The sequence below is a fragment of the Ochotona curzoniae genome, unplaced genomic scaffold (genome assembly GCF_017591425.1).
Source record: "Ochotona curzoniae isolate NIBS_2020 unplaced genomic scaffold, NIBS_Ocur_1.0 scaffold_3208, whole genome shotgun sequence".
Classification (NCBI taxonomy): Eukaryota; Metazoa; Chordata; class Mammalia; order Lagomorpha; family Ochotonidae; genus Ochotona; species Ochotona curzoniae.
Window position 1 is genome coordinate 31,619,820 of NW_024467106.1, and position 14,543 is coordinate 31,634,362.

Below are 14,543 nucleotides of genomic sequence, written 5' to 3' on the forward strand. Positions count from 1 at the left end.
GATAAGGACTATGTTAGCTAGGCATCCAGCCTCAGCCTGCATTTCATCCTGAGCACCTGTCCTGCATATCCAGGAGTCTACTTAATGTGTTTATTTCAGTGTCACACAGCTGCTTCCAAATCCACACATACTGCATAGTGACTGCTTAATGAGTATGAGCTTTCCCTTTGGCATGGTGAAAAGGTTCCGGAAGTAGGTAAGTGATGTTTGCACAGCATCGTGAATGTGCTGAATTGTATGTAACTTATGAATTTAGGAGAATTTTATGTAATGTATATTCTACCATCATTGCAATTAAAAAAAAAAAAACTACCCATGCAAAGCATACTCTTTTGCCTCTATTGCCCAAGTCCTGTCTGGGAACATCAGTTGTTCACATTGCCATTTGCCTACCTGCCCACGCCAGAAACCTGAGTCATCCCTGACAATGCTCTCTCTCTGCCTCTGTTGTCATTAATCAGGAAGTTTTGAATATTCTCCACATTAACAATGAATTAACTTGGAATAATGCCCTAATCAAGAAGATAGCAGTTTTGAGAAACTGCTTTCCACAGAGACCAGAACCAGACCCTTTAAAAACAAAGTGTTAAGGAAAGAAAAACTGATCTTGGCCACACCCCACTAGAGGGTCGGGACTCTGGCGGTACAGGTGTTCGGCTTGAATCCTCTTCCCAGGATCCCTTTGGCACAGAGTTCATCCTGGGGTCCAGCTGTTTGAACGACCTCCAGTCCCCATCAGAGCATTACAGCAGCCAAAACCAACCCAAACACTTTTCTTTCTTTAGATTTCCATTCTCCCCGAGAGGTTCAAAATATTGGCTAAGAAAATACCCCAAACTCAGCATCAGGATTGCAAACTCGAACAGCTATCATATGCCAGGCACATCACATGAGGCCTCATGTAAAGTAACAAAGGTGGGTCTGTGATTAACTGTAGTCAAGTCATTTAACAGTCGTGTCTCACTCCCATCACCAGATGTTTCAGGGAGATACCAGCTAAGAGATCTCCTAATCTGTCAGTTCTCCAGTCTGAAACTGGACAGCTACTAGGGAAAACAGAGGGCAAGGACTTCGGCAACTGCGGGCTTAGCAAGTGGTGTGAGGGTCCAGGCTCCCAAGAAAGCAAGGCGGAATGCGATAACCTTTCGGTGGGCGCCCCCTTTGGGCTCCTCTTGCTCACCATCGCCGTATGTCCGTCGACTCCCGTGGCCTCCATCTTAACGCATCTTTCTGCGCAAGTGCAGGGCAGGCTCAGGTCCAGCCTAGAGCGGCACCCCGCCCCCACCCCGTGCGCGAGCCCTTCTCACCCGGCACCCGCAGGGAGGGGTGGGCTGCATGCTGAAGCGCCTGGAACTTGGGACAATGGAAAGACCCCACTTTTGGGCAGAAAAACAGGCTGATGCAGAGTGCAGTGGTGGCAGCCAGGACTGGCAGGGTATCTCAGCTAGCGGCCCAGAGCCTGCGAGTGCAGAGCCGCGTGCCTGGCAGTCTTGAAGTTTCCTTTTGGAAGCTAGGAGTAGTATGGCAATCTGTGGGGCAGGTAAGGAGAGGCAGAGCACTGGGGACGGAGGTGGGAGGGAGGGGAAGATGAGGAAGAGGAAGAGGAGAGGATTCCGGAGGCAATTTTGAGGCAAGAATGAAATAAGCTTTTTGGGGGGGGGGGGTACGGGGAGGGAGGACGGGACAGCAAGAGGAGGGAGTCTTAGATTGACTTGGCAACTGAATGCAGAGATTTGTTAAGTAAGCAATGGAAGTGGCCTCAGTGTGAGGTCCTGTCCTCCACTGTCTCCCCTGAGTAAGGCCAGCACTGCTGCTTCCCACAGGAAGCAGGAAAAGACTCATTTATTCCCCAGTTGGGAGCAGTTGTCCTGCAGCTCTTCTTCTTTGGACAGACCCTGAAGGACAGGCCAGGTGCCCTCAAGGAGGTGCCCCTGCTGCCCTGCCCCATGGCAGCCTCAGCCCCCTGCAAGGTAGATCATCCCTCAGGAAGCTCCAGCCCTGTTCGTCCTCATCGCCCAGGCTGTGTTCTGCCCAACCGAGTGTGCACAAAGGGGCCAGCGTGGACTAGAACTGACCAGCATACGGCAGCTCATCTGCTCCTCAGTTCTCACGAGGCATTGATGCCCTAGGTCCTGCGGCACTTACTGCCGGCCCCGTGGCAGCTGCACCGCTCTGCCACCAGCCTGGTGAGGACTGGGGTAGGGATGCAAGTGTGAAGCAGCAGAAATCTGCCAATAACCCGGACAGCATTTCTGCGCTCTTCACACTTCAGCAGAATTACTAGATGCCAGAGACTGCTAAGATAATTTATTACAGACTAGCCTACAATCTCCTCTAACAATGGCACGTACAGTAACTAACAACAGCAGAGAAGTTCGGTTCCTTTTTTCATGTCATGGCCAGTACTGCGGGTGGACAATGCCAAGTCCTCAGGAAGTCTGGCAGGCTGCTGCCCAGGAAATCCGAGGGCCACATCACACCGCTGAGCAAGGGTCCAAGAAGTCCATAGACCACTTGAAGAGTCTATCTCTGAGCTCACAGGGAGCAGTGACGCTGCCCTCCATCCAGTCTGTCCAGGAGATCAGAGTCCAAGTGCCATCGTAGAACTGGACAGCTGTGACGCAGATGAAAGGGGAAGAGGCTCCAAAGGCGAGATTTCTTTTTTCCTGCAAGGTGGAGGACAGCCCAAAAAGACAGTAGCCCCGCCCCAGGTGACAAGGACTCTCTTGAGCTAGGTTTCCTGAATTTTGGCTTTGTCCAGGGCCTCTCCAAGAAGAAAATGCTCATGGACCCTTCAGTTAAGCCCTCAGGTACAAACTCATGCATCTTGATCAACAAGCCTCTTGCTTACAGAAGCACGGTATGGGGACTCTTGGTTGGGCGGCCATACTGTCTAAGTTCCACAGAAGCATTCTGCTCAGGGCTCCATAGCACCATGTGGACCTGGTCCTAATTCTCAACAGGCTGAGGGAAGGGATCCATCTCTTGTTTAGCCTCAAATCCTTGCTCTCCTTTGAGTGACATGAAATCAGTGAATTCTGCTCAAGGGACAGTCTGAACTTTATTCTGTGTCTTCTTGCCCTGACCATGCTCTAGCTCACCTCACAAGGCCCAGCAGGACCTGTAGGCTCAACTGGCTACCTAGCCAGCCAGGCACCAGTGTAGGTGTGCTGTAAACCTGTTCTACAGATTGGCCTGTACGTGTCTGACTGGAGACGGATAGAGGGAGGTTATGTAGAGTGGACAGGTGTCTGCCAAGAATGGCCGACACTCAGTGATGTCCCTCTCTGGAGAATCTTTCTACCTGGTAATCCCACAGACTAGCTCTTGGCACCACACATCTGCTCCTAAGCTATGTTCTCACCACCCTGAAATTTCCCTTAAGTATCCTTCAGTGAAGGGGTCAGCCTTGACTACAAGGACCCTAAGCTGGCTACATAGCTAACTCCCTCTGGCCCTCATTGGGGAATCAGTGCCACCTGGTTGGCACATAAGCCGAAGATGTTCAGCTCCCCTCCTCCGTGGACCGAGACTCCGATTTGAGTTTCACGAATTCTCGAGCTACTTCGTCATTGCTCCTCTGAGACAGAATCCGGAGAATGGTCATGCCTGTCTCATCCATGTGGATCTTCCGGCCCAAGGGGCACCAGCAGGCACAGCTGCCTTTGGCTGCCACATCCCTCAGAGGCATCACAGCCAGCCCTAGCACACGATCCTCCCGGGCAAAGCAGTAATCCTTCACGCATATCTGCAACTCATAGGCCTCTGGCCCCTCTTCGTTTCCCAGGAGGCTGTGAGCACAGGGGCAGAAGGTAAAAGGCCAAAGCTGAGAGTCTTCAGTATACTTCACCCCAGCCTACCCTCCAGCCCATCCTTCCTCTCCCCTTTTTAAGCCTTAGCATCCAAAGCACCCCCATCCCAGAGTCCTGCAGGTCCACCACCCTGTTACTTACAAGTGGAACGTCTCATTGTACTTGGGGGCCCAGTTGTTGCTTTTGGACTTGGTTGTGAACTTCCTCTTCTTGTCGCTTTGGTGTGGGCCCACCATGGTCACTTCCACGAAAGGCCGGAACATACCTGCTGTCTGCCACTTGAGGTCATTGGCAGCCACCACTGTGCAAACAAAGGAAACCTGTGAGGGACCCCACCAAGCACTCCTGGCTCTTGAGCCCCTGAGGACATTCCCCTCTGAGGGCAACTGGGATGAGCAGCCCATGCCCTGGACTGACAAGTGAGGCCACTGAGCAGAAACTGTGAACCATCCCACTCACCTTTCACTGTGACCTTGTGCTCCCCAGTCCCAGGATGGGTAAACAGGTCCACCTGAATAGAGACTTCCCCCACAGGATCATCCACACCAGACCCTGAGGAACAGATAAATACATGACATCCCACCACTGAAGGACTTGAGGATAAATTATTCCATTCCATACTGGAGCTTTCTAGGCTCTACCCTAAAGCAAAAATCAATGATCCACCATAGCCATGGGGAAGTTAGGGAATGACATAAAGGAAAGAAGGGGTAAAGAATGAGGCTGAGTATTATTATAACACAAGTTAAACAGCAGCATCTTAGGGGAAACTTCTTTCAGAAATGTCCTAGGAATCTTTGAGGACCCCCAAAGATCTCCTAAGCCCAACAATTTTTCATGGAACCTTTGGGAGAGGACAGTTCTGTCACTTTATGTCTGTGTCCCTTAACAGAACAAAGTAGTTCCTTCCGACCAAGAGCAGCACCCTTGGCCTATTTCCAGAATCCCTGGAGGGCCCTGCTTGGGAGGCTGCCCTGCTCAGAGAGACTTTATCTGGCTCAAATCTGAGCCCTTGCACAGGATCACAGTCCAGTCCCAACTAGGGAAAAGAGCCAATACAGGCTCTCCTTAGCAAAACCTCACCTGGTTCTGAGAAAACACTGCTATCCTGTACCCAGATTTTAAAAAATCCTTTATTATGGTGAGGTGGAGGGATTGCGGGGGGGGTTTCTGAGGCCAGGACAAGGATCAACAACAGAACCCATTTCCGGGCCTTAGGAGTACATCGCTGCAGGACTTGGGATAATAGCATCCAATCCTTGACATCTGGCTCTACCTCCCCCAGCATAGGCAGCTCATTCTAACTCACAAGGGTCTGTGTGAGCCCATGTTAGAGTCACACCTGCCTGGTGTAGCACATACCCTTTTCCGGTCGAATGTCCTCATTAGCAGTAAACCTAATACCTTTCCCGTCATGCACTGAATGAGAAGCAAGTCAAGAGGTAGTAGCGGCAGCAGGACAGAGAAAGAAGAATTCGTTAGAGGTTTAAAGAATAGAAATTCAAAGCATCCCCTGCACATATTATGAGGGAGCCCAGAAAAGGGACAGAGTGGATAAAAAGTCTAAGGGCTGGGAGCAGTGCCTGATGTTCCACAGGAGACTTCACTGGGTTGGAGAGCACACTAACCATTGGCAACAGCAGCACAGAAGGGTATCAGAGCAGCATAGCAAAAGACAGGCTGTAGGCTTTTAGCTCCTAGGCCCTTAAATGATAAAGCAACAGGCAGAGAATGCATGCATGCGCATACACACATGCCCCATACCCTGTCTGTGTTTTTCCACCTCTGTTCTTATCTCATGACAAGCCCCTGTCAGAATCCCCTTGGCTCTTATCTCATAAAGCTCAATGCCTCTATAAAGCTTTTCTGGCTTAATTCAGATCTCCCCCAATGTTATGAGTGTTTATCTGTATGTATTCCATGTCCTTGAACAAAGCTCATAGCTGCTGCTTTTGCTCTCCTTTCAACCCACTCTGAACTGGAAATAAGAACCAATGGGTGTGATGGGGTGGCCTTGAAACTCCTCTCTGTGTTGTCACCTCTAGTCATTTCTTGTCCAACTGTCCCTCTGAGATAAGCTCTTTACCCTGGATCCACCGTTCAGTGAGACCTAAGTCTGTCTTTCTTTCTACCAGGCCCCATCCTCTGGCCACCCAGTCAAGCAGTAAAAAATGGTTTGCAGGAGCTCCAGGCTCAGGTCAGAGTTTCAGTCTGAACCATATCTGTGCACAGACAGATCTCACTACAGACAAGGAGGGGGTTGTAAGGACAGGCAGTCACTGGGAGAGAAACAGCTGCCTGGGGTCAAATGCCTAAGCATCCTCTAGGAGGGTGTGGCTCAGCTGTGCAGTGCCCCACAAGACACCTCGCACCTTCAGCAGCTCCCTTCATTTGACTCATCCACATCAGAGTCTACATGATCTCCTGGCTTTCTCTCCTGAGGAGAATTGCCAGGAAGGTGCCCAAAGCTTGGAACCCTCCTGAGTGTTGGAATCACTCATTCTCATAGCTTTCTCACAGTTTTCCTCCTTTTCCTTCACTTACCAGAAAAGGCATACTCCATGAACTCAATAAACATGCAATGGCCAAGCGATGTCTGGGAGAAGGGAGCTCTGACCCATCACCCAGGTCTTGATAATGGGGTAGGGGTAAGTATTAGGGACCCTCAAGAAATCCAAGACTTGGGCCCAGCATGGCACTCTAGCAGCTAAAGTCCTCACCTCACAAGTGGTGGGATCCCATATGGATGCCGGTTCTAATCTTAGCAGCCCCACTTCCCATCCAGCTCCCTGCTTTTGGCCTGGGAAAGCAGTAGAGGATGGCCCAAAGCCTTGGGACCTTGCACCCACGTGGGAGACCTGAAAGAGGCTCCGGACTCATAGCTTTGGATTGGCTCAGCTCCAGCCATTGTGGCCACTTGGGAAGTGAGTCAATGGACAGATCTTCCTCTCTGTCTTTCCTTCTCTCTGTATATTTGACTCTCCATTAAAAATAAATCTTAAAAAAAAAGAAATCCCAAGATTTAAGTTTTAAAGGTTCTCTGAAGAACTTAACTAGATCCTCCTCAAGGACTAGAGGACATTGACTCCAGGGGCAGATGTATGGCAGGGAGGGGGGTGACAGTCCTTAGGCCTTACCCTGGGCAAGCTGTGAACGGACGAAGGTCTTGATGAGTGTGTCCGTGGTCTGTGTGTACAGAGACAGAGCGTAGCGGAGGGACTGCAGATCTGGGCTCTTCTCCAGGAATGTTTTCTTCAACCCGTTGCCTCCCGCATGGAAGTATTGCTGTAAGATAAAAGTGCAACTGCTACTGCTTTGTCCCCTTAAGAGGCGGCTCCCCCAGCAACCATCTTCAGAGAATTGGGGAGAGGACAAGATCGTGAAGAGCCCAAAGCCAGTCACAGTCTCTGAGGGGCAGAGTACTACATGAGTACTTGGCAGGAGTGGTGGGGGAAGGCCCCCACTCACGGAGGTGGCATTTGAAGGTCTATTCCGACAGGTATAGCCTGGGAATGAGAGAAGCTGAGGCAGGGAGAACTGCAGTTTTTGGAACCTGACAGAACCCGATGATCACAATGTACCTGTCCCATATGTCTTCACTGATGGTTTGTATGTTTTTGCCTTCTTGTCTTAACCAATCCTGAGCACCCTCAATGTAGGGGCCATATCCAAGTATGTGTCCTTGCTGGGACACAGGGCATCTCCTTGGGATGTGGCATGCAAAGAGCCTATGACACACCTAATCTGGCAAGCAGGTGGTGCCAAGATGGTCTGGGAAAGGGGGTAGGTGAAAGTCTTCACCTTGATGGTGTCCAGGGCGAGGTCGAGGACGGCGCACTGCTTTGGGGTGAGATTCCGGGTTTCCTCTCGCACCATGTGGTCCTGGAGCCCGCAAAGAGAGCAGAGACATCAGGACAGCCCAGCCAATGGGGAAACTCTTGCTTCCACCTGCAAGCCTGCAGGAGCATGCTCCTCCCCATCCTCTCCACTTCAACCTCCCAAAACTCAAACTGTCTTTCGCAGGCACCCTTGTCCCTCCAGCCTCAGGAGGACCGCCCCTCCCCCCCAGGCCAGGTACCTTGAGCTTGGAAAGCTGGCTCAACTCTTTGGCAGCAGTGAAGATGAGCTGGGTGCCCTGGCAGAGAAGAGGGAGCAGTCAAAAGCAGAGGACTCCAAAGTACTCCCAGAGGAGGGGAGTGAGGGGAAGGGACACACAACAGGGAGCAAAAAGGAAGTGCCCTTACCGTCTGGTCAGTTAGTGGGGGCAGGACAATCATCCTCTCCATTGTGTTCATTACCACCCGCCAGAGCTCCTTCAGGACCCGCTTCAAAACTGTCTTCTCACACACAGTGGCAAACAGTGTGAGGCTGTGGGCCCAGGCAACAGGTGAGGATGGGGGCAGAATCTGAGGGCCCCTTCGCAAGAGCCTCCTCTGATGGCCTCTCCCCGTGGGAGGGTCCCGAGTGCTGCACTCACTTGGCATCCAGGAAGTCCATGAGAGGCCGGAGCACACCGTCTGCTTCCTGAGCCACAGAGGCCCTGGCATTGGGGGATGCATTCCCCGTGCCTCGAACCTGGCTCAGGATGTCTGCCATTTGTCGGACACACTCGTCGATCCGCACCTGGAAGCTACACATGTGCCCATAGTGCAGCTCAGCCCTCCCCAAGCACATGCCAACCCCCAAGCAGCGTCAGTTGTTTGGTCTCACTTACATGCTCATGGTGAGGCCCCAATAGGGACATTTAGATATGGAAGGAGTTGCTGGGTGGTGGAGTGATGGAGGGAAGTAGGAAGAACCATGCACCTGCAGCTAATGAGGGGTGCAGCAGGGCTCTGGGACTGGGTGGGACCACACCCAGCTCTGAGGGTCTTATGTTTGGGGCCACTGACCTGTTTCCAAACACCGTGCTGAGTTCATCCAGAACTGTGTTGAGTTTCACCTGTAGTTCCTTCAGACTGTCTGCAGCTTCAGGATCCAGCTGTAGCCACAGGAGGTGGAGCTGGCTAGGCTACTTCTCTGATCCCTCTCTCTCCTCCCTGACCCCACTCTTCCTTCCAAGAGCCTTGCTTCAATGTGTGTCTCAGGTTGAGCCAGCCCACAACCCAAGCTGAACTTCTGGACTACTCAGCCATGACAGAGTGGGATTCTGCAGCCACAAGCTTGAGAATAAAGGACAAGTACAGTGAGTGACCCCAAGCCCTCAGACCTACCTCCTTTCCTCCCATGGCCTCAAACATCTTCTCCAGCTGCACTCTCAGTTGTTGCATGTTGTTCATCAGAATGCAGGGCTTGAAGGACAAGATGGAGCTACTGAGTCTTGAGCCCTCCAGCATAGGGCCCATTAGCCTCTGGTCCCTCCCTTCACACTATTTCAAAAGCCACAAGGCCTTCCCGTATCACACAGGTCACTCCTTAGAGTCTAAGATCTGGAGTCAGCTCTCACAATTCTCTTTGAAGGAAGATGATAAGCAAATGCTTGACAGTTGGGTGTTGCATACTCAGGTAACTCAAGGTATTCTAACATTCTATTTTAATTTGTTCACTAAACACAAAGAAAAAAAGGCTTAGCAAAGGTACAGCTTAGTAGACAATGAAGAATCACATGGAGGCTCAGGGGAATTCAGTCAGCTATTTTGTGGCTTAGATTGTAAGTAAAGCCTTCGCAGGAATTAGGGATTGGGTGCATCTTCTTGACCCTCAGCTCCAAGAATATCTTATAAATGCAGGAAAGACTCAAAAGTTCTCCACTTCATTTTTCTAAGGGGTGCAGGACCTGAACCTACCAATTTCTCCTTTGTGCAGTAAGCCGGGAAGTCCTTTGATAGGATGTCTGCATACTGCATCAGCACCTTCCCAATGGTCTGGGAAAAGAGGAGGAAGGTAAAGGAGAGGAACCCTTAGCTCTTCCTATAGGATCTTGCCTGAGGCCACAGTCTCATCTCAGAATCATAACAAGAGGAGGAACACAGAGCAGCATCACTCAGCCTCAGACACACATGAAGGTGAATGGGGATTACCCGAAGGCCACCGCAGAGGAGGGCTGAGCTCAGGCTTGGAGCTTGGCTGTGAGTGTGGTGGTACTATAAGGGAGGGGTCAGGGACGATCATGGTCACCTTTGCAAATCTCCTCATGTAGTGGGCCAGGATGCTGGGGTCTGGGCATTCCAGCTTGCGGATAATCTCAAAGCTCTGGTTGAGCTGTGTGAAGACATCCACCACAGAGCAGGAAAACAGCGCGTGCTCTGATGTCTGCTGAAACTGGGAAGGGTCACAGAGCATCACCATCCACAGCTGGTACCCTTTCTTAAGCTTGTTCAGGCTCTAAAGTGCTCGAGCCAGCAGAGATGACTCAGTGGTCATCAACAGTCTTCCTGACTTGCTCCCATACAGCCCAGGTCCCGGCTTACCCCATCCTTCTTATCTCGTTCCAGGGCCCCATGCAGGAACTCCAGTGACACGTCCTCATTCTCATCCAGCCACTGCAGCACAAATTGCTCAAACCACCTGTAGCCACAGCAGGAGAATTAAGGCTGGAGCTAGTGGAGGGGGCATATACCATGTGCTTCTACCAGACTGGGGTTTTCCTCTTCCTACAGCAGTGCCTGGAATGGACAGTCTCAAGACTGGCTTGCTGAACTGAATTGAAGAAACTAACCCTGCCCACCCTGGAGGACCCTTTTTCCTTCCCTCTGTGGTGCCCACAGAATGACTCACGCTGGATATTCAGGCACCTGCCCCTGGAGGGCAGGCAGATCCCGCACATACTCATTGTGCAGCCATTTCACCTTGAAGTGCAGGTTCATGTAGTCAGCACTCTTACACAGCCGATCTTTTTCATGCTCTGGGGGAAAGGGAGGAAGGCTGGGTCAGGTCTCAGCAGTGGAGGCCACAGTCCCTGAGCTTTCCCTACAGCAGCAGATCTGGTCAGATGGCTCTAGTGGGTGTCTTAGAATAATGGTGATGTTCATGGTCATTTTCCCATTCTGTTTCACAATCCTCCAGAGGCCCAATCCAGATCTTTCTCCTAAGGGATTGAGCCAGCCTTGCTGAGCAAGCCTACAGTTCTTCTGGCTCTACTTTTGGCAAGTGTAAAGTGAGGTTAGCGGCCTCTGGTGAAGAAGAGACAGTGCTGTGGAGCCAACACTGTTTAGTGGGAAGAGATGATGGCTTATCCAGGGCCTTTTAAATCCTACTAGCGGGGCCTGGCGCGGTGGCGCAAGTGGTTAAAGGTCCTCGCCTTGCACGCCCGGGATCCCATATGGGTGCCGGTTCTAATCCCGGCAGCCCCGCTTCCCTTCCAGCTCCCTGCCTGTGGCCTGGGAAAGCAGTCAAGGACGGCCCAAAGCTTTGGGAACCTGCACCCGCGTGGGAGACCCGGAAGAGGCTCCTGGCTTCGGAATGGCATAGTATTGGCCCGTTGCGCTCACTTGGGGAGTGAATCATGGGACGGAAGATCTTCCTCTCTGTCTCTCCTCTCTGTATATCCGCCTTTCCAATGAAAAAATAATAAAAATAAATCTTAAAAAAAAATACTAAATCCTACTAGCGGAGCCATTCTCTTACGCTTAAATGGCAGAGATCAGCAGGTGGACACAGCATGAATGGGTCAATGACAACTATATAAGGGTAGGAGACACTAAAGTGGGTCCAAGATAACAAAGAGGAGTTGAGTAGGCAGATGTTAAGGCAATCTTCAGGTGAACTAGAGGGCTTCAGAACAGAGAGAACATGTAGGCAAAATGGAGCTCTTGGGGAAGTACGCAAATAGAGTCAGTGTATAAACTGTGGAGACGCCATCAGAAGAACTGCCCAGGGTTTGTCATGCTGCAAAAAACAGGATGTTTATTATTCTTACAAAAGGTGATCTAGCAGTCTCCAGAACCTTCTGGGGAATTAATGACAAAGGTCACACTGAAATGACTGACGTGGAGCTGTACACTGATTCTCTTCCTCTGCCCTTTACAGTTGGAGCATTCATTTAAGTGGGTTTTGTGCTGACTTACAGCATAGTGGTAAAGGCAAGGAAATGAGTGGGAGTTCTAAGCAACTGAGAAGGAAAAGGTTCATGGCCCTGGGACCTCTATGGGTGATGCTCCTCCAGGAAAAGGCTCAGCATCACTGAATGAATACAGCAGATACTCAAAGGAGGAAATGAAAACCTGGGGATCAACCTCAATAGGCTTTGGGTGTCCCAAGAATTTCCTCTCATTGGTACTGCAGGAAGCATCATCCCAATTTGAGGTTGCTTTGTCAGTCTCTCCTAGAAAGCAGTGAGCCAGAGAAAAGGGAACAGAAAGGAGTAAGACTACAGGCGAAGGGACAAAACCAAAAGTTCTTACCACCTGGAAAGCGAACTTTTCGAATACGAATGACAGTGGTAGCTTGTGATGGAGCAGAGATACCAATGAGTCAGAGACAGGGGAGAAGTCAAGAACATCAGAGACACAACCCTCTTGCTCTGCTGTCCTTCAACTAGTCTGATAACCTCAAACGTGAAAATACTCTAAGTGTAGGCAGGGTTGAGCCCTCACTGTATGGCTTCCTAACTCTTTCTTCTAAGGGGCTTCAAGTTACCACGTTTACATATAATCCTTGCTTTCTCTGTCAACCCACTGTCTGGTCCTAAACCCCATTTTCTGCACTAGCTTCTTGTGGTCTAAAAACACATGGATGTCCAAACACAGGTCTCACTTTGATCTGCTCTAACAGATTCCACAGAGTCCTTCAGTAATACTGCTTGTTCATTGATTAGGCTGTTGGTCTTTCAAGTTGAATAAGCACATATCCAGTCTCCAGCTGCTGACTTCCTCTTCCTCTCTCCATTCATCTTTAGCTAAAGAGCATTCTTTCAAATTCATGATTTTAACTACCTGGTTTGCTTGTATCTCCCCCCAGATTCCTGTTTGGGGTTGATAAGGTTCAGACAGGTTTTGATGGAACATCTCTCTTTGGCCTGAGTTTAAGTAGGATCCCCATCTCTCACCATTGTTAACATCTCCAGCTGAGATGTTAACAGAGAATACCAACATATCGTACCCTCTTTTCTGGGGCTCAGCTTCATGCTCACATTTTCCTTCTCCCTCTTCATTCTTGTCCAGTTAAATCACCAACCTCTACTGATTTCGCCTCTAAAATGTCCCTGCAGTCTATCCACATCCTGCTAGCCACACTATCGCCTGCCTGCATCTTATTACCATAACTCTAACCACAGCCTCCATTCCAGTCTCCCAGAGGCCAGTCTACAGGATAAATCTGCTCAAGTTAATCCCTTGCTTGACATACATCAGTGGTTGCCAACACGGTTTGAGCCCAAAAGCCTATAGTTTACAACCACCATGTCCTACCCCTTCAGCCTTCTCTCTCTCACCTCTTTCTGTGTCTGAAATCCTGGTCGTGCTGCTGCATGTAGTTCTCCTCCCATTCCAGCTCTCCTTAGATTCCCAAATCTTACAAATACTGTCCTCTATGTGGAATGTTCTATGTCTCCTTTCTTGTCATAATCACCTTCCTTCCCCGTCAGCTTAGTCCTATCATTCTTCAAGAGTTTACAATCATAGGCCCGGTGCGGTGGCGCAAGTGGTTAAAGGTCCTCGCCTTGCACGCCCGGGATCCCATATGGGCGCCGGTTCTAATCCCGGCAGCCCCGCTTCCCTTCCAGCTCCCTGCCTGTGGCCTGGGAAAGCAGTCGAGGACAGCCCAAAGCTTTGGGAACCTGCACCCGCGTGGGCGACCCAGAAGAGGCTCCTGGCTTCGGATCGGCATAGTATCGGCCCGTTGCGCTCACTTGGGGAGTGAATCATCGGACGGAAGATCTTCCTCTCTGTCTCTCCTCTCTGTATATCCGCCTTTCCAATGAAAAAATAATAAAAATAAATCTTTAAAAAAAAAAAAAAAAGAGTTTACAATCATACCACTTCCTCCAGGAGGCCATCCCAGGTACTCTGAGTCTAGGTTACATGGTTCTCCTGTGCCATGCTGTGCTGACTCTTTCTGTGATACAACTTTCCAATGTAATTACTCACAAATATGCCTGTTTTCCAGACTGGTCTGTGACCTGCTCAAGGACTAGTGCCCTACCTTATTCATCTTGAAAGGGCTCTATCTATCAGAGTCTCCAGCATTTAGAAAATAGCAAAAAAAAAAAAAAAAAAATCTTGGAAAATGGAGTGCAGGATCAATTTCAAAGGAGCACATATTTTAATGTGCTTGTCAATGTTTATCACACTGAGATGGACATCTGGCATAACAGTTAATATGACATCTGGGATGTGCACCTCCTTCGCTGGAGTGCCTGGCTCTTCTGCTTCTGATCCAGCTGCCTGCTAATGTGCACTTGCTGAGGCACCAACAATGGCTTCAGTATCTGTGTCTCTGACATCCCTGTGGGAAATGTAGGTTGAGCCTTGGGTTCCTGGCTTTGGCCTGGCTCAGTCTTGATCGCTGTAGACATTTGAAGAGAATGAATCAGAGGATGGAAGCTCTGTGTCAGAGCTGGGCCTCCTCAGTGGCTCAGATGGAGCAGAGGACAGCATATCCAAATGTACATGGAGAATATGACAGTACATGGGAGCCTCCAGAGGACACCTGGTACCATGGCAGAGGATGGAGGACAGAACAAATTGATCAACTATGTCAGCCAATCACTGGCAGTGAAGATCTGGGCAGATGGAGATACTAAGGTGGACTATAGCAGCCAGTTGATTCGGGAGAGATTTCATTGTGATTGGA

The 14,543-nt window shown here is 50.2% G+C and overlaps 1 protein-coding gene across 3 annotated transcripts in view; it reads right to left on the bottom strand.

Annotated features, from left to right (window-relative positions):
- Window positions 1–2,292: 2,292 nt before the first annotated feature.
- UNC13B (unc-13 homolog B) overlaps window positions 2,293–14,543 on the bottom strand; it is a 190,335-nt gene continuing 178,084 nt past the window's right edge. For 2 of the 3 annotated variants that reach the window (XM_041004545.1, XM_041004544.1), the window contains exons 18-32: window positions 10,530–10,656; window positions 10,223–10,319; window positions 9,930–10,073; window positions 9,599–9,676; window positions 9,026–9,103; window positions 8,705–8,793; window positions 8,290–8,442; window positions 8,057–8,180; window positions 7,891–7,947; window positions 7,614–7,694; window positions 6,950–7,097; window positions 5,175–5,231; window positions 4,272–4,364; window positions 3,954–4,113; window positions 2,293–3,791 (exon numbers count right to left, since the gene is read on the bottom strand). In XM_041004545.1, the coding sequence (XP_040860479.1) occupies window positions 3,506–3,791; window positions 3,954–4,113; window positions 4,272–4,364; window positions 5,175–5,231; window positions 6,950–7,097; window positions 7,614–7,694; window positions 7,891–7,947; window positions 8,057–8,180; window positions 8,290–8,442; window positions 8,705–8,793; window positions 9,026–9,103; window positions 9,599–9,676; window positions 9,930–10,073; window positions 10,223–10,319; window positions 10,530–10,656 (1,772 nt within the window). In that variant the 3' untranslated portion in view covers window positions 2,293–3,505. The remainder of the gene's footprint in view (window positions 3,792–3,953; window positions 4,114–4,271; window positions 4,365–5,174; window positions 5,232–6,949; window positions 7,098–7,613; window positions 7,695–7,890; window positions 7,948–8,056; window positions 8,181–8,289; window positions 8,443–8,704; window positions 8,794–9,025; window positions 9,104–9,598; window positions 9,677–9,929; window positions 10,074–10,222; window positions 10,320–10,529; window positions 10,657–14,543) is intronic. The other variant, XM_041004543.1, reaches the window with a different exon arrangement.